This window comes from Petaurus breviceps, unplaced genomic scaffold (genome assembly GCF_028583685.1).
Source record: "Petaurus breviceps papuanus isolate PSGF00001 unplaced genomic scaffold, PetGlider_PUasm1.0 90424, whole genome shotgun sequence".
Taxonomy (NCBI): Eukaryota; Metazoa; Chordata; class Mammalia; order Diprotodontia; family Petauridae; genus Petaurus; species Petaurus breviceps.
Window position 1 is genome coordinate 1,555,178 of NW_027187247.1, and position 27,296 is coordinate 1,582,473.

General features: G+C 40.9%; 1 protein-coding gene across 1 annotated transcript in view; it reads left to right on the forward strand.

The window, feature by feature from the left end:
• Nucleotides 1-27,296, forward strand: part of KY (kyphoscoliosis peptidase) — a 106,627-nt gene that overhangs the window by 5,971 nt on the left and 73,360 nt on the right. The window contains exons 3-4 of the mRNA XM_069108698.1: nt 7,789-7,851; nt 27,144-27,218. Coding sequence (XP_068964799.1) covers nt 7,789-7,851; nt 27,144-27,218 — 138 coding nt within the window. The remainder of the gene's footprint in view (nt 1-7,788; nt 7,852-27,143; nt 27,219-27,296) is intronic.

A 27,296-nucleotide genomic window follows, 5' to 3' on the forward strand; every position in this document is an offset into this window, starting at 1 on the left:
CTTTCTTTCTTTCTTTCTTTCTTTCTTTCTTTCTTTCTTTCTTTCTTCCTTCCTTCCTTCCTTTCTTTCTTTCTTTCTTTCTTTCTTCCTTTCTTCCTTTCATCTCTGAGAATTCAGTCTTCCTGAAAAGGAATGAGAATAACTAAAGTTGGACCAAGCTTGCAGACTGGCTCTGAAATCTGTGACACAAGGTCATGGTGACATTGTTTCTCTTGCAGCCTGGAGTGTCCAGAGACTGGAATAAATGATCTCTGAGGTCTTTTTCAGTTCCTTGAAGCTAAAGAAGGCAGGCTGAATGTGTTGGGCTGCCAGGAAAGATTTTCTTTTTTGAAATGGTCTCCTCTATGAAACTTGATTATGTTTAGGTTCTGGACAAAATTACTTGCAGAGACAGGCCAAGAATTCTGTGATTCCTTAATGAGCTAGGAGCAAAGAACATGATTAAAGCATTAGTCTGGGAAAGATTCTGAAGACCTCTGTTCTGTGATTCAGTTCATGTAACCATTCAATCCAGATGCAACCCACTACTTCCTTCTATTCCAATCCAAGGGTAATCTCTCTGAGGATGGGTTCTATAAGCCAACTCAGATGGGCTGGATCCTGGGCTGATTTGGTAACAGTCACTAACAATCCGAGTGTGTGTGTGTGTGTGTGTGTGTGTGTGTGTGTTTTGAAGACTTGAACTTTTTAAAAGTGCCTTCAAACTCTCCTAACCTTGGAAGATAAATGGTAGGTTAGAGATATACTAGATTTTTAGATTTAGGCCAATGTGCTGATTTTGTTTTGCTTACTGATTGCTACAAGCAAGGGTTCTTGTTGGAGTGGTTGAGGTGGTGAAAAAGTAGGAGGTAACAGAGATGGAAAAAAAGAAGAAAAGAACATTAATAAAATATAAATTATGTTTTATTAGATAGCTAGGAGGCATCATTGATAGAATATTAAGTGACTTGGAATCTAAAAGACCTGAATTTAAATCCTGCCTTAGATACTTAATTAACTATATGATCTCAGGCAAGTCGAATCTTCTCTTGGCCTCAATTTTCTCATCTGTAAAAAATGGAGATAATAATAGCCCCTACAATTTTATGTATATGTAAACCTTAAAGGCTCATATAAATATGAGTTATTACTGTATGATGATGATGATCACGTCCTGTGTCCTTTCAGAGACCCTCTTAATTCTGCTAACGGAGGTTACAAACCATCCAGCTGACATTCCAATTAAAGTAGCCCTGAACCACAGAATCAAACTCTGAGAAATCAGGCTAATCCTAAAAGAAATTGGACTATAATAAGCAAGAAAAATCAGAACTAAGTTCCCACAGATCTGCTTGAGTATCTCAGTTAGGGTTTAGGAGCTGGATAGAAGCTGGCTTCAAGAGAGCCTTTGTTTTTCTGTGGGATTTATTAAGAAGGGAGGTACAGAGGGTATACTGAAAAGTAGAAAAAGCACTGGAGAGAAGCCAGGAGTGGGAAGAGAAGACCAGCTGGCCTTGGAGTTGACACAGCCTGGGTTCAAGACCTTCCTCCTACACACAGTAACTATGTGACCCTGGGCAAGTCACCCACTGTCCACTTGCCCCCAGCCAAATCTCTAAGTCTAGAACAATTGAGGATTTCTTGGTGATTTTTTTTCACTAGGAACTCTCGAAATTGATGAAATCAGAGGTCCGGATTCCTCCCCCACACTCCCCACAGCCTCCCTTCCTCCCTGGTCCCCCATATCCAAAAAGAACCCTGAATCAGGAGGTACAAGACATAGGTCAGAATCCTACTTTGGCACTGCAAACCAGTGTGATATTGGACTAGCTGTGCCCGCATGTTCTAAATTTGTGAAGAGAAGGGATGGCTGAGACATTCTCTGAGATTGCTTTGAGCTCCAGTGATCTCTGCATCTTGGAATCCCATGATTTTTAAAACAAAGATCCAGGAGTGGCCAATGGATACGGACCGCTTTTTCCTCTCTCAGTCAGTGGCAGCAATTCTCTGGCTGAGCCAAAGAGTTTCATCTGTGCTGGTACACCAGGCTCTCTGTTGTCACTCACAGGATACCTTTTCCAGACAGGTTCCAAGGCGCTGTTAGCTGTGGAAAGATTTACTGTCTTCTACGGTGTTCATAAGTCTTTTCCATTTTAACTGAAGCCCAACACAAAGATTCAGAAGTGGTGAAAGCCAGTGCCAGCATCGGGCCAGCCCCAATGGAACATTTTCCAATTTTTAAATTCCAGTTCTTCTTTATGGCCAAGAGGTCCAGTGAAAAGACTGTTAGATCTCAAGTTAACTTCTTCATACCTGTGTAACTTGGGCAAGTTACCTCCCTGGGCTTCAGTTTCCTCATCTAGAAAATGAAGGGGTTGGTCTCCATGACCTTTAGATTCTTTCCAACTCTAAATCTATGAGCCTGTGCCTGAGTTCTCTCAGGTTAATCTAATGGCTTTCTAGCCAAGTCATGACCAGAAGCTAGGTGAAAACTGCTGACTTTTGCTTTTACTCTGTGTATGCCCTGGGGAGATGGGAAGCTGGGGAAGTGGCAAGCTAGTCTCTTCTGTTGGTGTACTTATTTGGAAATACAGACTCGACTATCATTCCTTTCCTTTTTCATTCATTTCACACTTACTTATTGAGTGCCTGTGATACACAGGACATCATTTCTAAAATGAATTTTATTTTTTTAAAGACCGTTCGGGTCTCATGTATCATTTTCATCCTCAACAACAATCCCAAGAGATCCCCTTAGATAGATGAATAACGAGGGACAGAGAATTGGAGTTTAGAAAGATGCAGGAGTTGCCATTTCCCTACTACTTTATAATTCTTAACACTTTCTTTTACACCACCCCTGTGAGGCAGATAGTTCAAGTAGCAGTTTTCCTGTTTTATAGATAAGGAAACCAAGACCCAAAACAGTTGTGACCGCCATGATAACATGCTTGATAAACAGCCAATATGAGATTCTAATTCAGATCTCATGATTTCTTGTCCTCTACTTATTTAACCAAATAAATTTTATGAAACTTCAAGCACACCTTCTAGGTCAGTGTTCTCAAATTTTTGGTATCAAGATTCCTTGATACTCTTAAAACTTATGAAGACCCCCAAAGAACTTTTGTTTGTGTGGGTTATATCTGTTAATATTTACTGCATTGAAAATTAAACCTGATAAAATTTTAAAATATATATTCTTTTTCAATAACAATAATAAATCCATTACCTATTTTTTTAAATAAACACCTTATGAAAAATAACTATTGTCCGAAACAAAATATATCTATATATATAGTAAGAAGAGTGGCATTGTTTTACATATTTTTACAAATTTCTTTTATATCTGGCTTAATAGAAGACAGTTTCTATCGCTTCTTCTGCACTCAGTCTGTTGTGATATATTGTTTTATTGAAGTCTAGGAAGAAAATCTGGCCTCACACAGATAAGTAGATCGAAAAGGGAGGAGTATTTTAATGGACAGTGTCTTAGTATGATTATGAAAATAGTTTTGATTTCTAGGACCCCTTGAACGAGTCTCAGGAATGCCAAGGGGTCCAGAGACAACACTTTGAAACCACTGATCTAGGTTCAGACAATGGTTTGAGGTGTGTTAAGGTAGATCTAATAACAGAATGCTTACTCCAGGGACCAAAATTGGGGGCAGGAGAAAGTAAGCCAGTCATCAGTGTGTATCACTTTTTTAAAGTTAGGATTTTCTTTAAAATCTTTGAGTTGATATTTATGAATGATATTGGCCTATACTTCTTTGTTTTATACTCCTGTGGTTTAGATCCTAGGAAACTGGTTTGTTCTTTTTCTAATTCTTTGGGAACAATTTGTATGATATAGGTATTAATTGTTCTTTGAAAGTGTAATTAATTCTTTCCTAAATCCATCTGGAGCAATGTATTTCCCCCCCCCCTTGGTAATTTCTGTCCAGATACTTCAATTTCCTTTTCTGAAACTGGATTATTTAATATCTTTATTTGTTCTGTTCATTTCATTTAGGTCTTTTTGTAGATAATTCTTTTATTCCTTTTAAGTTTGCAGTTTTGCTCCATATAATTGGAAATAAGTTCTGGCCATTTAAAAAATTTCTCCTCTGCTTCTTATGATTTCACCTTGTACCCCCATAGAAGTTCTAAAGGCAGAGCAAATATACTAAATTGTTCAGAAACCTAGCCTGGCAACAGTGTCACCCCACCAGCTGCGCTCAGGATGGAGCCGTGCCCACTTCTCTGGCTCTGGGCTCCCCTGTGTTTCTATTCGCTGTTTCCCAGTCTCTTGCTGAACTCTACCTAGCAGCACTGTACAGCTCTGTTGTTGCATATGGAAATCAACTGTACAGTCATGTCTATAAATATCAATCGTCCATCAGTGCCAGCCAATCCTCCTCCTCGAGGATTCCCTTCCCCAGGATCTGGTTTCCTCACCCCCCTCCCCTCCCAGGGGAGACAACCAGCTGTCCTATGCAGAAACTCAGCCTTCTTGTCTTCAGGCCTCAGGGTTTGAGGACTAGGGATTCCCACAGAGCACAGTGTTTTATTGAGTTGTCAGGAGACTCAAGGACAATAGTCAGTCTTAAAGAGAATTGGAAGAAGGGGACATGGGAGCCACAGGAAAGAGGTGGCTGTATGCCCATAGGACATTGCTTTAAGGCCAGTTCCCTGCTCTGGGCTTGGCTTTGGCCCTAAATGAGGGGAAATAATGAGATGATGCTACAGGATGTTAAATCTCTAGGACTAAGGAACCAGCCTGGTGTAGTAAAAAGAGAAGCAGAAATAACCACAAAATATGCAAAAATGAATGTTGCAAAAGTACAAAGAATAAGCTTGACTCCAAAGAAGAGAGATGGGTAGAAACTTCCCCACACTCCTTTGCAGAGGTGGAAAGAGATGGGAGTGGGGCATCCATGAGTGGGGAATATTTCATACATTGTCAAATTTTTTCAGCATACTGATGTTACAAATTTTTTCCTTCTTCCTTATTTTTAAAAAAAGTACTCTTTTCAAAAACTAGCCATGTGACCTTCGGCAAGTCACTTAACCCCAATTGCCCTACCTTCCGCCCTCCAAAAAGAAAAAAAAAGTGCTCTTTTTTTATATGGGATGGCTCTCTGGGAGGGGAAAAGAAAAAGGATACAGGAGAAAAAAGTGAAGTAAAAAGAAAAAAATAAGTTTATTTAAAGAAAAGAAAGAGAAAGATTTGGAATTAGAGGGCATAGATTTGAATACTAGCTCTGCTACTTACTGAGTGACTTTGAGAAATGAGAAAAAAAGCATTTATTAAATGGTTAGTATGCACCAAACACTGTAGTGACTCTGAGAATAAAAATGCAAAAGCAAGTCAAAGCATTTACATATAGAGACAGAGAGACCAACATAATAAGAGAGAGAGACAGAGAGACAGACATAGTAAGAGAGAGAAAGAGAGACAGAGGAGAGAGAGGAAGAGAGAGACAGAGAAGGCAGGGAGAGAAAGGAAAGGGAGAGAGAGGAGAGAGAGAAAGAAAGAAGGGAGAGAGAGAGAGAGGAAGAGAGAGAGAAGGCAGACAGAGAAGACAGAGAGAGAGAGGAGGTAGAGAAACAGAGAGAACACAGACAGAGAGAGAGAGAAGGGAGAGAGGAAGGAGAGAAAGACAGAGAGAGAGAGAGAGAGAGAGAGAGAGAGAGAGAGAGAGAGAGAGAGAGAGAGAGAGAGAGAGAGAGAGAGAGAGAGAGAGAGAGAGAGAGAGAGAGACAGAGAGAGAGAGAGAGAGACAGAGAGAGAGAGAGAGAGAGAGAGAGACAGAGAGAGAGACAGAGAGAGACAGAGAGAGAGAGACAGAGAGAGAGACAGAGAGAGAGACAGAGAGAGAGACAGAGACATAGTATTGTGGCCAAGGAAAGGTGGTTTGGTCTGGGAAGTTACAGGGATGGTGAAGGGCACAATAGGTTAATCGACTGACAGGCCATTTCCAGGTGCAATGTTAATGTTGATTTGATTATAGTTCTCAAAGCAAGAGTCAGGAGAGCAGAATGAGGGAGGAGCATCATCCCTATTGAGGGAGAAGTAGAGATGGTAGAAGAAGCACTAGCCCAGGAAACTTGGAGTTAAAAAGTTCAGTTCCTCCCATGTATAGTCTCCAAAGAGAGAGTTTAGCAGACAGAAGTGTCACTCTCTTTCTGGGTCCCTGGCACTCACTTTCTGTAAAACAAAGAAGTTAGACTAGTTAATGTCTAAGGTCCCTTACAGCTCTGTATTCTTTGATTCTATGACCTTGAACAAAGGAGAAAGAAGAAAGGATAAGCTTAGACTTCCCTTTGTGTTAGAGTCAGAAAGAGAAATTGAGGACCGTGAAGAAGTTACCCAAATGAGTCCATAGACAAAAAGAAATCAGAATTTAGGTAAAACAAGAAATGAAACAAAAATTGAAAGTAGCCTCCTCAGTACCACTGTCTACAGCTTTGGTAGGACACTGGGAAAGTGGATTTGTAAAATCAGATCTGTCTCCAAGGGTGTATTGTATATGAAGAAGCATCTTGGTGTGTGTGTGTGTGTGTGTGTGTGTGTGTGTGTGTGTGTTGGGGATAGGGAAAAGGAATGCACATTGACCTTGGAGTCAAAAGATTTGTGTGTGGATGTGAGTGACCCTATTGACTCCCTGTGAACCTCCATTTCCTCATCTGTAAAATTGGTATGTTATTATTTGCACTACCACTTCACAGGTTTATTGTGAAATATGGAAATGTGAGCATGTATTATTATCTGCCTGATCCCACACATTCCCTGTTTTTAAAGAATCTTTTTCTTTGCCCCACTAGGATTTAAGTCAGTAAGGATGATATAGGAAAATAATACAAAGAAGTAGATTGTCAAAGGGGGAAGGTGGTAGGGAAGGCTGATGGGTGTAGTGCCATGACGCCAGTGCCCCCTGTTGCCGGAACCCTGATTTCCCTCTTTCCCCAACCCCCTTGCTCAGTTGTTAAAATCAGGGCTTGAGGAATTCCTAATCAAAGAGTACCAGAGATGGACGGAATCATAGAAATCATCTAGGGCGCTCTCATCATTTTACAGATTTATTTTGGTGGGGATTCCTTTCATGTGTGGGCTGAGGGAGATGCCTGCTAAAGTCCCTTCCAACTCTCACATTTAATGATTGTATAAATTGGGGGCCTAGGGAAGGGAGGTTCGTGGCACAGAGTTCAATGGCAGGATTAGTAGGATATAACTACTTCCCTTTTCTAGGCTATCTCCTTGGAGAGGGAAGCAAGGGTGGGGCAGAATTGTTATCTAAAGTGTAGACAGTGGATAAAATTGTAGTTTTGCACAATCATAGAAGTCCCCCCTAGGAGATGCTGCAGTTTTTAATTCCTTTGAAAGTTATAAATTAGAGTGTATACCTTGGAAGTGTGCACCTCAGCTTTTGAATGCAACAGAATCAAAGCTCAGGCACCACTCATGGGGCATGGCTGAGGTGGGGGTGGGGAATGGTTCTCTAGGGCAGTGATTTACAAGGGACAAGGGCCTCTTTCCCCAGCGGGCACAAAGGGCTACTTGACTCCGTGCCATTCTTTCTAAGCCTAGGATCAGCTCTCTGGTAATGAAGGAAACTCAATATGTTTCGGGACACTGATGAAAGGCCCCCCCCTGCTGAGCTGGACCCTGGTGTGGGAGGGAGAAGGAAGGGGAGGGGGGAGATGTTGGCAACTTTGGATAACCTGCCTCTCCTAAAGGTACACACATTTCCTTTCTCTGCCTTGAGGGATAATTCCACCCCAGTCCCAATAGTCACTGCAGTATTTTCTCTCTTACTTAAATAGGAAACGTGGCCCAGACACAGCACCATCAGCAGACGCAAGTCATCACGTCCTATGACAACCAAGGTATGTGTTTAGCTGGTCCATGCCGGTCTCCCCTAGCAGTATCCTGTGTCTCCTGCTTAGTATCGAGTAGACGAACACCAGCTCCCTTTGCTTCAAAGGGGCCAAAGATCATTCAGTTCAGCGAAGGGTCCGGAGGGTACAAAGACTGTGTTAAACAATGGGGGGAGATACAAAGACACAGCCACTGCCCTTCTGGAGTTGATAGTCTACTGGGGATTGAAATAAAGCTATCTTGTCCTAAAGAATCGGTGATCTTGTCAGGGTAGGGGACCCTCTGCCAATGTAGATCACAATCCTTCTGTTATTTAATAGTTGGTCAGTGGGAAGTGGTTCGGATGAAAAATCCACCTTGAAGCTAATCTGGTGATGGGACTCTCTGAAGTTACTGCAGCTAGGCTGCCTCTTAAATAGAAGACACAGCCCATGCCAAAACTTGGGCAGGCTTTCCAGCTTGGTGGGACGCACCACAACTTGCGTTTTTCAGCAAAGCCAGCCCTGCCTTCACACATCATGAAGACTTCCTTCAACAAAAGAATTGTCAGGCACTGGACATAGTATTAAATAATAATAATAACATTTATAGAGTAATAATTTATAAACATTTATAGAGTATGCTTTCAAGTTTGTGAAATGTTTTAATTGTATGTACATCTGTAAAATAGGTATAATAATAGTACCCTGCTTCTTGGGGCTATTGTGAGGATCAAACGAGATATGCATGTATGTATATACTCACACATATATACATATATACACATATGTATATATGTACATATATTCACATGTATAGATACATATATGCATATACACTCATACATATACATGTATGTGTACGTTTTCAACCCCCTGGGTAGTAGATGATATTGTTATCCCCATTTTACAGGTAAAGAAATAGGGGCTGAGAGAGGTTAGGTGACTTGTCCAAGGTCACATACCTGGGAAGCATGCATGGATTTGAACTCTGGTTTTCCTGACTCTGGGTCCAGCATACTAAATACTCTAAATGGCAAGCTCTAAATGACAGCATGAATACTAGAATAGAACACATTTTAATAGACTGAAAAGACTTAGCATTATGACTTTATAGTGCAGAATGAGGCATGGAAAACACACAAGAGTTGCAAGTGGGCAAATATCTTTACTGTCTGATAAGTAGTGTGGCATGACTTGGTGGCCTTGGAGACAGGGAGATCTGGGTTCAGATACCATCTGGGGTACTTCCCTACCTTTTGGACTCTGGACAAGTCACTTAACCTCTCTTGGACTCATTTCCTCATCGGTAAAAGTAAGGGATTGCCAAAAGTTCTAATTCTTCTATACAACATGACTAATGTGAAAATGTATTTAATAAGAATGCATATTTAGGGCCTATATTGGATTCCTCTAGGGGAAAGATAATAAGCTTGGTTTTGGCCATGCTGAGTGAGAATTTTAAATGGAAGACAGTCTTGTAGAAAGACATGTGTCTGAAGAATAAAACAAAAGACCAAGGCTGGAGATACAGAACTGGGAGTCATCTGCATAGAGGTGATGGTTGAAGTCCTGAGAATGAGTAAGACTGCCAAGGGAGAGAGTGCAGGGAGAGGAGACAAGAGGCCAAGGACAGTTTCTCCTTGGGAAATACACTTAACCTTGAAGAAGATAGAAGCAATGGTGAGAGAAGTAGGAAGACAGCTGTCATAATATGGTGTCTCTGAAGCCAAAGGAAGAGAGACTATTCAGGAAGATGGCGTGGTCAGCAGTATTGAATGTTGTGGGAAAACCAACAGGGATGAGAGCTGACCATGGTGATTGGATATGTGATTAGGAGGTAATAGGGGACTTATGGGGGATCTAAGTTTCAGTATAATGGTGAGGGAGGAAGCCAGACTTCAAAGGGTTGAGAAGAGTGAATGGTGAGTCTCATGGGACACTTTGGGCACCTTTTCAAAGAAGTTTGGCAATAAAGAAATATGATAGATTGGCAACCAGAGCAGATGAAAGAGTCGGGGATTTTTAAATTTTGTTTTATTTAGGATCAGAGAGACCTGGGTGTGTTAGCAAGCAAAAGAGAGTTAATGAAAAATCAGATATTGAAGAGACATGAGAAAGAGATTTGCTGAAGAGAAGGAGAAAGGGAATGGGAGCCCTAGTAGTAAGGATCCTCATTCCTCAGTGACCAGAGACAAGGAAGGGGGAAAGTGGGGAATGAATCAGAAATTTGGGGGAATTTTGGTACTCTGAGAAAGGATCCCTCTCAAGTTGGAGGCCTGTAATCTCATCAGTCCCGTGTAAGGCAGGCAAAGTAGTATACAGGTGTGTGCTGCCCATCATAGGATTTAGATTTAGATCTAATCCAGTTCTTTCATATTACTGATGAGGAAAGTGGGGCCCACTGAGGTAAAGTTATTTGCCTAGGATCCCACAATAAGCAACAGAGGCAAGAATTCTTGACCCCAGATCCCAGACTCCATCCCCTTCTCCTGAATCCACTCTACCAGCCTTTGGATTTTTGGCTTGTTTTTACATAAAATCTATGGGCTGGAAGAGCCATCTGGCAGTCCCATTGACTAGCCCCATAACTCCAGGTGAGAGAGCTCTGGAACAATTTTGCAGTGCATGGGTTTCTGTTTCATTTTTAAAGATCTATACAATTTGTTCTCATTACCTCTTTTTGTCAGAAGGTTCCTTTCTTATAAGATTAGAGGGGTGGTGTGATGGGTGAAGAGCTGGGCTTGGAGAAGACCTGTGTTCCAATTACACCTCTGACAGATGTTGGGAAGGTCACTTCTAACTGAACTGAGCCTCAGTTTCCCCATAATGATCATGACAATCACCACTCAATCAACAAGCATTTATTAAGCTCTTTTATGTGCCAGTCGGGGGCAGCTACATAGCACAGTGGACAAAGCACTGGGCTTAGAATAAGGAAGACTCATCTTCATGAGTTCAAATCCAGTCTCAGATATATAGTAGCTGTGTGACCCTGGGCAAGTCATTTATCCCTGTTTACTTCCATTTCCTCATCGGTAAAATGAGCTGGAGAAGAGAATGGCAAACCACTCGAGTATGTTTGCCAAGAAAATCCCAAATGGGGTCAACTAAGAGTCAGATACAACTGAAAATGACTTAACAACAGGCATTGTTCAGGTAGTGCAAAAAAATGCAACAATCTGTACTCGACATTCTCTTCTTGCAAGGAATTTACATTGTAAAGTAGGGGGAGAGGAAGAAACAACAGTGCCTATAAATATATGTGCTTAAATATAGGGATGGTAACTACAAAAATATATACAAAGTAGTTAGATGCAAATAAAAAAACAAGCAAACTAATCCTGAACAAAGATGTTATGAAGAAAAAATAGAAAATTTATAGAATAATTTAAATTCCTGAGAAAAAAAGGAAATTATATACATTCAAGGAATTATTCATTTCTAAAGCAAAGAAACCAAATCAACTGCCACCTGCAGCTGATAGGGTGCTGGGTCTGGAGTTAAGAAAACCTGAGTTCATGGGTGGCTAGGTGGTACAGTGAATAGAGCACTGGCTCTGGAGTCAGGAGGACCTGAGTTCAAATCCGGCCTTAGACGCTTAACACAAAACTAGCCATGTGACCTTGGGCAAGTCACTTAACCCCAATTGCCCTGCCTTCCCCCTTCAAAAAGAAAAAAAAGAAAAAGAAAAAGAAAAAAGAAAAGAAAACCTGAGTTCAAATCATGCTTCCTGGCTGTGAGACCCTGGGGACAAGGCACTTAGCCTCAGTTTCCCTCAGTTTCTTCCCTTGCCAAATGGGGATAAAAATAGCGCTTATCTCACAGGGTTGTTGTAGGATAGAATGAGATCACTGCTTTGCAAACCTTAAAGTGATCTGCAAATACAGTCTGTTGTCATCACCTACCTCACGGGGCTGTTATGAAATACAAATGAGATCATGTACATAAGTGATTTGTTAGCCTGAAAGTGCTACATAAATGCTACTGTCATCATGCTCTCATTCTTCCCATCATTTTCAATGGGGTTCAGATAGAAATGACCCTGGAAGAAGTTGCTGTTTTGTGGTTATTCTTCTTCACTTACTTTTCCGTCCCCTTCTCATTTATTATTCTATTGACCCGACCTGGGATTTCATTAATATAAGGAACTCCCAGTAAGGAAGTTTCCTCTACAGATCCAGGTAAGCAACAGTTCTGCAAATTCAAAGTCTTAAAGTCTTATCGTTAAATTTCTCCTGCTCTTTTTGTTCTGTCCTCAGTAGAAATGGAATGTCTACTAACCCTCTGTGGGCCTGAAGGGAATTGTCACTCGGTCCTCCACCAGCCATGGTCTCCTCTGGTACAAACACTCCTTCCTGCATTCTGCCTGAGATGCTCTCTGAAGGGGACATTGTAGCTTCAGCTGATGCTGAATTAAAACACACACACACACAAGGACACAACAACAACCCAATCCTATTTTCTGTTTGGGCTGCACTTAAGAGTTCCCAGTTTGCCAGTTCCCATTTTGAAAGCTTGTGTGTAAAAATGAGGTCTTTAACACCACTCTCTCATGTACCTCTTTGACCCTTTCTTTGGAAAAGCTAGACAGTCCTTTCACAAAATAACAGGGTAGGGAATGGGGGCATCACAATGAATTCTTTTCAAAGCTGTGGCTGAAGAATAGGCTTAGGTTAAATTCATTTCATTTTACTTGTAGTCTACTCTTCTTTAAAGAATAATAACACTGATGGCTAAAAGCTTTCCCAGCACTTGATATGATTAGACTGTGGGGCTCAACTGGATGACCTTCCGACCTTTACACTCAGAATTGATTTTCTAATACATTAAGGAGATTAGTCATCCAGGAGAGGCCTGGAAGATGCTACGGAAGTTGAAGGCTTCAGACAACCTCTGAAGGAATTCAATGCCCCTCAGAAAAGTTCTGAAGATTAGATGAGACACTTCTTAATTAAGTTCCTCTCATGAACATGAATCTGACTTTCCTCTCCTCTGTGGGGAGGAGAGCATTCTCCTGCAGTGTCTGTATCCACCTCCCTTTGTGGTAAAGAGTCCCCCAAGGCTGGACCAGTGGGCAATGGAACAGTAGGGCAGGGGTGGCACTTCTCCAGCCTAATTGTGTGCTCCAAGACCAAGGCTTCCAATCCCCTCCTGGCAGCCTCATGTCCACTTCTCATGGTTTTGGAATGCTGTCTGGGCAGGGACCATTGAAAGTTCCACGCAGGGTCAGGGTATTCAAGGGAAGGATTGGGGGTCAGAGAGTCAGTGTAATTCTGTTCCCATCTCCCTTTTGGTATAGCACCTGGAAACTCATTTGACTAAGTTTCTTCATCTGTGAAATAATTGCAATGACAACACACCTGTAAAAAACAGGAATAATAACATGGCACCCCCAGCCTTCCGGGGAATAATGAGAAATGTATGGGAAATAGAAACTCTTTCAGGTCACTGGAGTAATACATAGCTAATGGCTTTCTGACTGTACCAGATGGTACCCTCTTGACTAGCCATTATCGTCGAAGGTGAGAAGCTTTCTCTCTACTGTCTTCTGATACCAGTTTCAGAGCATTTGGGTTCTGAAGGATTGCTAAGGAAACATAACAGAGAAGGAAGAGAAGAGAAAGCATAGGAAAACCTGTTCTAGTGTTGGTGTCTGGACATAAGAATAAGAGACACATTGCAAGATTTGTAGGTGACAGCAAGAAAGATCCCCTACATAGAGAAAAGTCAACAAGGCGCTGGGTGAGCACCTCAAGATGACAAAAGCTGTGGAATAAATAGCAGATCACTTCAGAGTGTGTTTCCACCATGCTGCCTCATCGATCAAGCTCTGAATTAGGTTTATTTGAGCCTTTGTGAATGAGATTACACAAGATTATTGGCTTCAGTTGGCTAGCACACTACCCGACCCATAGCAAGTCCTGTACAAATGTTGGTGATTGATTGGTGAAGATGAGTTTTCCCTACTTATTTTTCTTTGTGAAAATGTGTAGGATTATAGAACATATCAAGAGGTTTTAATTGTACATAGAATTCTCTGAGATCTTCCAGGGTCCCACAGAGAAGAGTGGCTAGTTCTGTACTAGAAATTAGGAAATCCTGGCTTCTAGTCCCAGCTCTGATGCTGGATTTATCATATGAGAACCATGAAAGGGCACTAAACATGGAATCAGGAAGATGTGGGTTCAAATGCAGCCTCAGAAACTTCTTAGTTTTGTGACCCTGGGCAAGTCACTTAACCTATGCCTCAGTTTGCTCATCTGTAAAATGGGAATAATATTAGCTTCTACCTCTCAGGGTTGAAAGGATCAAAGGAGAGAATATTTGTAAAAATACTTTGCAAGGCTTAGGGACAGCTAGGTGGTACAGTAGATAGAACATCAGCCCTGGAGTCAGGAGAACCTGAGTTTAAATCCAGCCTCAGACACTTCTTAGCTATGTGACCATAAGTCACTTAATCACTTTGCCTCCAAAAAAAAAAGCACTTTGCAAGGCTTACAATGCTATATAAACTCTAGTTTTTATCATTGCTACTATGTTGATGAGCATGCAAGACTCTCCTTTTTAAGCAGCAGTTTTATGTATAAAATAAGACTAGTTAAGATCAAGGGTTCTTAATTTGCGGGCTATGGACTTCCCAGGGGTTCATGGATTGATTTCAGGGGGTCAGTGAATTTGGATGGAAAAAATCTTTCTTTCAATATAATTGGTTTCTTTTGTAATCCTATGTGTTTTATGTTATGCACTTAAAAATATTCTGAGAAGGGGTCCAGAAGGTTCATCAGAATGCCAAAGGGAGTCATGACACACAAAAAAGTTAGGAACTCCCAGCCTATAGATAATGAAGTAGAGAGATAGATAGAGAGCTAAGCCTAGAGTTAGGAAGACCTGAGTTCAAATCCAGCCTCAGACACTTCCCAGCTGTGTGAAGCTGGTAAGTCAATCTCTGTCTTCCTCAGTTTCCTCACCTGGAAAGTCAGGGTAATATTAGCACTTACCTCCCAGGGTTGAATTGAAGATCAAGTGAGATCACATTTGCAAAGTGCTTATCACAGCACCTGGCATATAGTAGGTATTTAATAAATGCATGTTTCCTTCCTTCCTAGATGATCTCTAAGCCATCTTCCTGATCTCATATGTATCCTATATATCATTACTATCACTAATGATGTTGATGAATCAACAACCATAGGAATATAGCCCTAGCTAGAAGGGACGTCAGGACCTGTTGACTCTAACCACCCATTATTGCATATGAGGAAATTGAGGCAGACAGAGGTTAAGTGACTTGTCCAAGGTGACATAGCTAGTAAATGTCTGAGGCTGAATATGAACTCAGATCTTCCCAGTGCTAGGTCTAGATGCTCTACTAGATGCTCTATAATAATAGAAAGCCTTTAGCTGAGCTCTCCCAGGGATCACTTTAGGATCTTGGGAAAATACCCTACTTTCCCCTTCTGTAAAACAGAATTAATACTCCCTGGCCCCTTTCTTTCAGAAACAGTATAACTAGAACAGCAATTCTCAAAGTTATGGTCTCAAGACAAAACAAAATATGCTAGATAGTTGCCTCAAGTGGTAAGTATCAGAGCTGCCATTTGAACCCAGGCTTCTGACTCTAAATAGTGTTTCTTCCCTATACTACATTGCCATATGTGTGTCTTCTCTGTAAAGTGTCTTCAGGGCATGATTATGTCTTAAATTTATTCTAATCTCCCCTGAAGCCTAGCACAAATGTCTGATGGTGGGTGTCAAGCAAGTGTCTACCAAGTAGGTGCCTGACTGAGTGATAAATGCAAAGAGAAGAAGTGAAATTCAGGAAATAGGTCCGTAATTCTGCCATTGACTGTGATGTATTCTGGTTTAAATCCAGAGATTTGAATTCAGTCTAAAAGATGGGTAAGATTAAACCAGAGGTGAATGGGAAGAAGAGGAGCAAAATGGTAGAAATGGGGCCCTTCCTCAGGGGTTTGAGAACCATGACTTAATTATTTTGGCTAAAGCATAGAATATACGAAGACAAGAATTAAGAGGTGTGGTTGGAAGGACACATAAAAGCTAGGCTGTGGGGTTCCTGACTCCTGGGCTAAGGAGTTTAGATTTTACCCATAGTTGTTTGATCTTTCTGACTCTTTGTGACTCCATTTGGGGTTTTCTTGGCAGAGATACTAGACTGGTTTGCCATTTCCTCCTCTAGCCCATTTTACAGATGAGGAAACTGAGGCCAACAGGGTTAAGTGACTTGTCCAGGGTCATACAGCTAGTAAGTATCTGATGCCAGATTTGAACTCAGGAAGATAAGATATTCAAGCTCTGAATTAGGCTTATTTGAGCCTTTGTGAATGAGATTACACAAGATTATTGGCTTTCTTACTTCAGGCCTGGTGCTCTATGCCACTTAGCTGTGCATAGTCAGTGGAGAATTATTGAAAGATTCTGAGCAGAGGCTTTTGGGGGGAAGATTAATTTAGTATCATTATACAAAATGGACCTCAGTTTATAGGAGTCTATAAACAACTCCTTTCTGTGGTTTGGAGTCCCAGAAGCACATTATTAAATAGCCCATTTCTTGTTTGGGTTCTTATCCTTCAACTGTCATTCTGCTTCATTATATGAACATTAGTGAGAAACTCTCTGATATTCCTGCTTTTAAATGCAAAGCTTTCCTCTCTCTAGGTCAGTCACTCTCAAAATAATGTCTTAAGACCCTGTCCTTGAGACCTTTTCAGGGGTGTCCACAAGGTTAAATCTATTTTCATAGTAATGCTATTTTACTTTCTTTAAATATCAATAAAAATCCACAAAAAACAAATGCTCTTGGGGTAGAGGTGAGTCCTTAATAATTTTTAAGAATGTAAAGGGTTTTGTCTTGAGACCATAACTTTGAGAATTGCTGTTCTAATTATACTGTTTCTGAAAGAAAGGGGCCAGGGAGTATTAGTTTTGTTTTACAGAAGGGGAAAGTAGGGTATTTTCCCAAGATCCTAAAGTGATCCCTGGGAGAGCTCAGCTAAAGGCTTTCTATTATTATAGAGCAGACCTACACTCATTGGGAATTTATTGGGATAGAGAGCTCCCAGAAAGGAAGGTTTCCCCCCCCCCCAGGGGACATCAGCTCATGCATTGAAGTTTATGTTCTTGAAGAGTTGCCACAGGTCACTGAGAAATTAAAGTTACCTAGCTGTCATACAGCTAGTATGTGATGTTGGGAGGACTTGAACCCAGATCTTCCTGACTCAGTTATCAGTTGTCTTTTCACTATGTCACTCTGCCCCTTGGACAGGGAAGTCCTATATCATCACATATCAATCAACAAGCATGTGTTAAAACACCTACTATGTTAAAAAAAAAAACACTGTGCAAGATACAGGGGATACAAAAATGAAAAAGGAAACAATCCCTGCCCTCAAGGAGCTTACCATCTCTCAGTGGGGGCAACTTGTACATTTATCAGTATATGCAGGATGAACATATACTGAATAAATATAGCATAATTTCAGGGGAAAGGACTAGCAGTTGGGCATCAGGAAAGGGTGTGAGGGCACTGGATCTATATGTCTTAGATTGCAGTTTAGCTATTGTAGATGCTGGCCTGACAATGGTGCAGATGGGTTGTATCTATCACAGCTTCCCAGCATACCACAGGAGTATGCACCAACCACGTCACTATGATTGTCACTGCTAGTGGAAGTGTGGAAGATTGTAGAAAATTAGAAAGCTCTACTTCTACATTTCAAGTGGCTTGGCACAGTGGGGAGGGCATGGGACTGGGAGCCAGAAGGTCTTGATTGTAATTTTGACTCTGCCATTTACGAATAGTTTAGACAAGTTGCTTTCCCCCCTCTGGGTCTCAGTTTCCATATACATTTATATGGGGGTCTCATGTGCCTTACCTACCTCGTATACTTGTTTTGAAGTTCAGTAAAATAATTAATTTGTAGGATGAAGTAGGAGCTCTTATGTTTAATGTTTAGGGCCCTTCACAATCTCTCTCCAACCTCATTTTCCAGATTGATGTCTTTGCCTCACTCACCATAAAAAAACTGACCACAGTTTCAGAACATTCCATTCCATGTCTATGCACCTTTCCCCAAGTTGCCTCTCATGCCTGGCACATGCTCCCTCTACACCTCTACTTCTTGGAGCCCCTGGTTCCTTTCAAGGCTCAGCTCAAGGGTCATCTCCAACATGAGGCCTTTATTGATATCTCCCAGTGTTTGGCTTCTTCCCTCCTCTTCCTCCTCTCAATTATATTGTTTTTATTTTTTAATTTTGAACATATTTTTATTTGCTTATCTGTGTGGATCCTGTTTCCTTTCAGTAGAAGGTAAGTTCCTTTGGGTTAGGGCTTACTTTGTTTCTTCTTTATATTCCCAGCACCTAATGTAGAGCCTGCTAAATTGTAAGTGTCTAAGAAGTTTCTTTTGAATTGAAAGAGCTGGACCATGGTCCGGGAGACAGAAGATTTGAGTGTGAATTTTCGTGCAAGCCCAGTTGTTGATTGGCTCTGTGACCTTGGGCAAATTGTTTCACTATTTTGGATCTGTTTCTTTGTATGTTAAATATGAGGGAAAAGATTCAAGAGATTTTGACTTTTGATTTTGATTCAAGCGCATAGGTCTTGGTAATAAAAACAAATGTAGGAATTAGTTTTCAAAATTGGGTGACTGAGTGTTGGTGCCACTGAAAGGAATAATGAAGTCAGAATGAAGATCTGGGTTAGGGGAAAGGAGACTAGACTAGATTCTCTCAAAGGTTCCACTTAGTTTTAGATTCTAGGAATTCTATGATTCTGTGAAGAACTTGTAGGAAACCTAAACCAAGCAGGGGTGCCCATTATCATACAACCAGGTACTATGCGAATCAGAAGGTGATTCCAACCATATTTATTTGTCTGTCATTTATTAAGAAGATGGAAAAGAACATTTTTTGTGAATACAAGTGAAGAAGGGAGATCAGGGGAGGCTTTGTGGAATAGGTAGGAATATGACTGAGACAAGGCAGAGAGGTCATTGGTCACAGGGAACATGACAGTGTGAGGAAAGGTATGGGAGATGGATAATACAGGGCATGTTTGAGGAACAAGAAGTAATCCAGTTTGTCTGCAGCAAAAAGTAAATAGAGGGATCGAAAACTGGCACCAGATGATAGAGTACTTTGAATACACAGCAAAAAAATATGTTTTTGAACTTCACCCAGAAGGCAATAGAAAGCCACTTAAAGGTTTTGAAAGAGAAGTGACTTTATGTATGTATTAGAAAAGTAATCTGACAAAGGTATGAAGAATAGATTGGAAGAAAAAAGAAAGCAAAATTGAGAAGACCAAGTAAGAAGCTGTTGCCATGGTCCATACAAATGGAAGGGGGGAATGTATCAAAATGGGGACAGTGAAAATAGAGAAGAGGGGGCAGATTTGAAATATTTTGGCAAAAATAAATGCATATGACTTGGTAATGAAGTCAAAGATAGTGATTAGTTTTCAAAATTGGATGACTGAGTGTTGGTAACACTGATAGGAATTCTGAAGTCAGAATGAAGGGTAGGTTTAGGGGAAATTTTACTAAGTTCAAGATTGGGAGTTTAAGATGGAAATGAATGGAATGGCTAGGAGAAGAGAAAGGGCCAAGGTCAGAACCTTGGAGAGAGTCCAACTTGTGGGATCTGGAGAGGAATAAGTAATAAGTGAAGGAGACAGAGAGACCCAGTGATTACAGAAGCAAATGAAGAAGCTAAAATGTGCAGTGTCTCTTAAGAGAGAGTATATAGTAGGACAGGGTGGAAGATAGTGCCTGAAGCTATAAAGTGGTCAAGAAGGATAAGGACTAGAGAAAACAGCCACTGAATTTGACAATTTGGAGTTTTAACAGATTGGTTTCAGTAGAGTTGCATGTTGGGGTGGTAGAAACAAATTACCAGGGTTTGAGGAAAGAATGAGTAGCAAGGAAATGGAGGAACATGGTATACTAAAGACAATTTGTTCAAGAAGTTAGACAATGAAGGTGAAAAGAGAGTGACTGTGGCAGTTATGTAAAGTAGAAGGACCAAGAGAAAGCCTTTTTTGGACCTGGAGGTCTTGGTTATATCTGTGAAGGAAGTGGCACCATTATTATTGCTATCTCTGACTTTGAGCAAATCATTAAACTTCTCTGGGACTCAGTTTCCTCATCTGTAAAATCAGCCCTCTAAGATTCTTTCTAGCTCTAAATATATGATTCCACAAATTCAGTGGCAAAGGAGGAACTGAAGACACATGAAAGAGCCGGAATGATTGCCAGACCTAATGTGCTGGAGGAGGTGGGAGGGAACGAGGTCAAGGGTGCATAGAGAGCTAATCTCTCCTACTGCCTTGGATAATGGGAAGGGATATAATCATGAACTCAGACAGTGGAACTGTTGCTGCAAAGGCATGTGAAAAGCTGTAAGCATAACTTGTACCCAACATTCCTGCTGAGCTGTATTCTTGATATCTGCGCTAATAATTTCTACAATGGCTCCCCATCAGTTTGCGCCCCATCCCAGTACCACCAGAGGTGAAGAGGAAGTCAGGTTCATAGATTACTATCCAGACTGTCCATTGCCAGTGACCACTGGCAGAGATGTATATCCTTGGGGTGAATGAGTGGTTCTAAGAGATCACTCCTAAACTCTTCAAATATATTCACATCTTGGCTCTTGAGTACATTTGCAAATGTTCGTGTGCATATGTAATAATAAAATCATTGCATATATGCACCTTCCTTTTCTAAAGACTCAATTCAGGAATCATGTCTGCAACAGGGAGGCACAATTTGCAGCTTGATTAATTGGAGGCTGCTAAAACTTCTAATTACTTGTTTGTTTTAAATGAGGTGTTTTGTTCTCATTAAAATCATTAATGCTAGTGATGGAATGATAATGTGCTTTTAATATGTATGTTTGAATTTGAACCCCTTCATTTTATAAACAGGAACCTAGGCTTAATCAATATCTTCACACACTGACAACTGTATTTGTTGGATAAGAATGTACACAAGCCGTCAAACAGTGCTCACTTATAATGTCAAGCCAAAACAGAAAGATCTGTTCTCAACTCCAGTTGGAAAATGTTAACATTAACCAAGCATCTGATTATATCATCAGCTGGTTAAACACAGAACTGCTTACTTACTGGACACATATAACTGGTGAATATGTCTGATGTCAATATTAAACAGGCAGATAATGTCAATAGTAACTTACCATCATTCATACATCAGTCATCATATAGAAACCCACTTGTCCTCCTCCTTAAAGATTCTGCTATTAATGTATTGCTACTCATGTAACTGAAAGGTCGTAGAAGAAAGAGCACTGGATTTGGAGTCAACACAACCTGGGTTCAAGGGTGTGCTGGAGTTGGCTCAAAATACCTTCCAATAGCCAGTTGTTAAAATTTTCAATGTTAACATTTACATCTTGGAAATGGACAAATTCTACAATTCAGGGCATGAGTTCTTGTTTTGTTGGCTGTCTAGACTTTAAAATGTGACAGAGATGTTTATGATGTAGATTAAATTTAAAAATTTTTTTCAGAGTTCTTTTCAGAGTCAGTTGTTAAACATTTATTAGTATATTATTATTGACTGGGTTCAAATCCTGGCTTTATTCCTTGCTTTATATGTAATCTTGGACAAGTCACTTCTCTTTCTCATTTGTAAATGAAGGATTTGAACTAAATGACCTCTCAGGTTCCTTCTACTTCTAAATTCTGGGATCTTTTTAGTATTCTCAAAAACAAAGCATTCACCTACGACAGCCCCTGGTGGAAATGCCAAGGCAGTGCTCCATCCTCCTGGCAGCTTTGTTCAGTAACCACAGGGTAGAAGAAGCATATCTCTCTCTCTTATGCTCTATGTGCCCCCATTTGTTCTCTTCAGTTTTGTAGCCCCATGGCACTTATGTCTGATAATATGCACTCTATTAGTCAGTGGGAAGCCGGGGTAGAAACCGAGATGCCAGAGGTGTGGGAAAAAGTAGGCACAAACATCAACGCATAGATAGAAGCATGTCTAGTCAACAGTCAGATATATAGTCAGAAAGAACTCAAAGGGCGGTTAGGTGGCACAGTGAATAGAGCACTGGCCCTGGAGTCAGGAGGACCTGAGTTCAAATCTGGCCTCAGACGCTTAATACTTACTAACCGTGTGACCCTGGACAAGTCATTTAACCCCAATTGCCCTGCCTTCCCCCCTCCAAAAAGAAAAAAAAAACAGAAAAGAAAGAAAGAACTCAAGGACAAGAGTGAACAAGCAGGAATCAAAGAATCAGTGAGGTTTGGAGGAAGTTCGGGGAAAGGAGACAGGTTGCTTCACAATGGGCATGTGCCTCTGCTCAATTCCTTTTAATCTGACAACACCAATAACTAACATTGATATAGTGCTTACTATGTTCCAGGCACTGTGTTAAGCACTTTTCAGTTCTCTCATTTGATTGTCACAACAACTCGAAAAAGCAGGAGCCATTATCCTCATTTTATAGATAAGGAAATTGAGACAAAGAAAATTTAAGAGATTTGGTCAGAGTCACACAGCTAGCAAGTGTCTGAGACCACATTTGAACTCAGGACTTCCTACTCCAGCCCAGTGTTCTACCCACTATGCCACCTAGTGGACAGACAATATAGGAAGAAAACAATCTTGTGAACAACAGAAACTGTGTTTACCTTGTCATCCATTGCCAAGGAGAGCCTTGGTCATTGAATTGCCACCTACCTAGAGTATTATACTGGCTTCCCAAAAAAGTTTTTTCACCTCCATTCTCTCCCACCTAATCCATCCTTCATTCGTTAGGCTGATCTTTCTTATGCAGAGATCTAGTCATGGGTCACACTACTCAAAAATCTTCAATGGCTTCTGATTTTCCACTAAGATCAAATTCTTTCGCTTCAAATTTAGGGCACTGCTCTATCTGGTGCTACTTGACTTTTTCAACATTGGGTCGTATTTTTTCCCTCTGTATACTCTTTCCTGTAGCCAAAGTACACTACCCTTTTCCTTCAAAATGTGCCAACTGTTTCACCTTCCCATCTTTGTTCACACTCCAGTACCTAGAATTCTTTTCCTTTTCCTCTCCTATTAAATTCCTACTCTACATTTAAAGCCCAAATCAAATGATACCTCCTCCATATAGCCTTCCTTGATTCTCTTTGCTGGTCACATCTTTTCACTTGGTACTTTGTTCTGCATTCATCTAAAATAATTATAATTGTATTATTATATATTCTAGATTTCATTGTCTGTGTCTTGGGTTTACTGAGATCAGGGACTATGTCACATTTCAATTTTCAATCTCTCATAGCACTTAGCATAGTGTTCTGCAAAGAACAGATGATTAATAAATGTTTGTGGGATCTAATTTTAAAAGCTTCTTTCACTAGAGTAATTAAACCTACAAAAAGAGAAAGGTTGCAGGAGTAATGTCCCATGGAACCAACTGTGGGGGCTCCCCCTGAACTGCAGAAGAGCCAGACAAGCAGAGACCAAATGAGTTAAATCTCCTCGGACCTGGGAGTTGGTAGTGGCAAAATTTAGTCATGATTAATTGTTAAGAGTTAGTGAGAAAGGTATCTGTGATTGCACTTCAATGTTTCTTTTCTTGCTGAATTCCTTAAATCTTGTTCTAAATAGCAGATTTAAAAAATATATGGTCATTAGAGCAGAAATCATCATGATCAAATTTAGAGTCCCATTTTAATTGAATTCTATAATTGAATGAAAAACATGCTAAGGTCTTTTAAATATGCAGAGCTAGGAAAAATCTTTTTGTTCAGACTCTGTGGTTGCATATCCCATGTCATAGCCGCTTGGCTTCCAAAGCCCTTTGCAGCCTGGCCCCTTCCTACCCTTCCAGTCTTTGTACACGTGAGCATCCTCCATGCGCTCTGTGATCCAGAGATGCAGACTGTCCTGCTGTTCCTCAGACACACTTCCTCCTCCGAGTTCATGCACTTTCACTGACTGCCCCCATGCTTGTAACGCTCTTCCTCCTCACTTTCATCTCCTGGCTTCCTTCAGGACTGAGTCTTCTGCAGGGAGCCTGTTTCTGGCTCCCTTGTCCTCCTCAGCCCCCACCCACTGATCCGGTGCCTGTTATGCTATATTGTGGTTGTTTGTCCTTCATTCTCAAAGAGGACCAATGACATCACAAGGGTCATGTCTTGACTTGTGCATGAAATAGATTTAGGTGAGAAAGAGATGTGCCACGTCTTCAGCCTCACTCTGTTCTCTTTTTTTTTGGGGGGGGGGTCTTTTTGGAGGGGGAAGGCAAGGCAATTGGGGTAAGCGACTTGCCCAAAGTCACACATCTAGTAAGTGTTAAGTGTCTGAGACAGGATTTGAACTCAGGTTCTCCTGACTTCAGGGCTTGGTGCTCTATGCACTGCGCCACCTAGCTGCCCCCTCACTCTGTTCTTTTATACGGCATACATCATGTATGTACATAACTGTTTGCAGATTCTCTGCAACCCATGCTCCCCTTAATGGCTGTACTGGGGGCCTTCCAGGCTTAGAGTGTATGTCAATGGAAACTGTTTTTCTTTGGAACAGCAACCCTGAGGGTCTTCCCCTCCCAGCTTGATTTCTTTCTTTTTTCTAATTAAAGGGACCATTCCTGGACTCACTTCTTAAAGAGGCCTATTCACTGAATGGGCATTACCTTATTCAAAGTGAGAACCTGAAAAGGCCTTAGCCTAAAAGGGCCAGGGTCTCCCATTGCATCACCTTGCACAGCCCTCCCTCACTAGAATCCAAGTCAACTACAACTCATGTCACCATCTCCCTCATGCCAAGATCTTCTTTGAGAATGAAGGACAAACACATACTGTGTCTCCCATTTGAATATGAGCTCCTTGAAGAGAGGGACTTTGTGTTGCTGTTGTTTTACTTCTTTTGTGACCCCAGTGCTTAACACCATACCTAATACATTGTAAGCACTTGATAAGCATTTCTTGACTGACTGACTGACCACCAACCATGCCGCCCACCACTGCTTGGTAGCTATTTACTTGAAGCATAGGCATGTTACCTAGGAAGAAATCAACTTTAGGGATAGCTTTGAAAAATAAACCCCATAAAATAAAGATTAATGTCTTTAGTAAAGCTTAGGAAAATAGAGGATATCATTCCTTTGGGGAATCAGATTCTGAGATAGTATTGGAAACCTAATATCTGATGGGTAACAGGAGGAGAGACTGAGGAAGAGACTTTTCAGAGCCATAAGGTGGCCATGGCAGCTCCCTCAGAGCACATAACAAGTCCTGAGTGTTTTGTAGTGCAGTATAAAAGCTCATTCATCCTTATTATCACCTCTGTACTGTGGAGAGATAAGTCAAGGTTGGGGTGCTTAGGGACGCTTGGACTTCCACAAAGGATTAGTTTGGGGAAAATCCTCTTGGGACCGGAATGAGGGATGCTAAGCTTACCAGCACTACACACTTGGTTGTCCGTCTTGTTGAGGGTTGCACCAATATGGCCCTTATTGACCTAAGCAAAGTGGAAAAGGCAGTGGAGAGCAAGCAAGGGTCAGAACAAGCCTCTGGCAACGCTCAAGTCCCATCTGACTTATGGGATCCCTTCTAGAATCTTCAGAGTTTGTGAGTCTGTGATCTTTGTAGTTTGGCAAGGCCTCATAGGAAAGACACAGAAGACGACACAACCGAATTCTAATAATATCATTCCAAGTCTCTCCTTAGAGAGAGACGATAATGATTTCTTAGAATAATAGGAACCTACATTTTAGAGAAGGCATTGACATCAGCAAGAGCCAGCATAGCATAATGGATAGTAATTGGCATGAGAGTCAGGAAGACCTGAGTTCAATTCCTTCTCAGACACATACTGGCTGTGTGACCTAGGGCAATCTATTTAACTCCTCAGTGCTCCCAGGAAGTCTCTAAGATTGTAGTCTCAGAGCATTTGCTGATTTGTATTTATAACAGGAGATTTCTTCACTGAGGTTTCCCTTTACCAGTGAAAACATAAAGCCATAAAAAGAAAGGGAGGGAGGAAGGGAGAGAGAGACAGAGAAAGAGAGACAGACAGAGACAAAGAGAGAGAGAGAGAGAGACAGAGAATTTACTTCAGCTTTACCTCCAGGGTAGAAAATTAGCCAGACTTCACTATTTACCATTTCTATCCATAATATGCTTTTTACATTTTCCCAGTAAGGCTGTATCTATGTCAAAAACAAGCACAATATGTTTTCTTTTTTAAAATTCTTGGTGCCTAGATTAGTGCTGTATTTATAGTGCATGTTTTGTGCTGTTCAGTTGTTTCAGTCATATCCAGCTCTCTGTGACCTCATTTTAGGGTTTTCTTGGCAAAGTACTAGAGTCATTTGTCATTTCCTTCTCTAGCTCATTTTAAAGATGAGGAAACAGAGGCAAACAGGGTTAAATGACTTGCACAGAGTCAGTCACACAGTTAAGTAAGTGTCTGAGGCCAGATTTAAACTCTTAAGGATGAGTCTTCCTGACTCTAGGCCTGGCACTCTACATCCTGCATCACCTACTTGTATGCACATATACACGCACACACACGCACACAGACACCCAGTATCATTAATTACCTTGTTTTATACACAAAGTGATATTTCTTAGAATAGCAGTTGAACACCCCTCTGATTTGCCAGATTTAGCCCAAAATTATTTTTGGCTATCTTTCTTACAAATCAAATCCTCATCAAAAAATAGCATTTGGACACCATTTAGGATGCAATGATGAGAGCAGTGGCAGCAACATTGGAACAGATGTTCTAGGATCAGAGATTTGGAGCTAGAATGGGTTTTTGAGGCCGTCTGATTCACCCTCTTCATTTTCTATGAAAGGAGTCGAAGGTCTACAGATTTGTGAAGTGACTTACCCAAAGTCACCCAGGTAGTAGGTAATAAGTAAAACAGGGGTTTGAACCCATATCCTCTCATGTCAAATACAGCATCCTTTCTACTGTACCATGCAGTAACTTCCCAAAATATTTTGAAGAGAACAGGATTCATGTGGAATATAATGATCATTAATCTCTAATTTCCAGCTATCTTACTGCCTAGCACACTAGTGTGCTCCTCTCAATGCATGATATAGTTCTTTGTTCATGTGAAGTCATTAAAAATGTTATATTCCTTTCTAATAGAATGTAAGCTCCTTGAGGGCAGGAACTATTTCATTTCTTTGTCTTTGCATCCCACAACATCTAATACAGTGCCAGGTAGAGAGCTGGCAGTTAATTAATGTTTCTTCATTGATACTTTATATTCGACAGACCCTGTCTTCTAGTTGCTTATACTCTCAGCATGTCTTCCTTTGCAGGAACTCATTTAACTGTGGAGATACACCCTGGGAACAAAACACCGCAGCTGCTTAAGAAATTCTCTTTTGACAAGCGTAAGTATCCTTCTGGATATGTTGCTGAACCCTCAGGGGTACTGACTGTATCTGTCTGATATGTTCAGGAATGGGAAG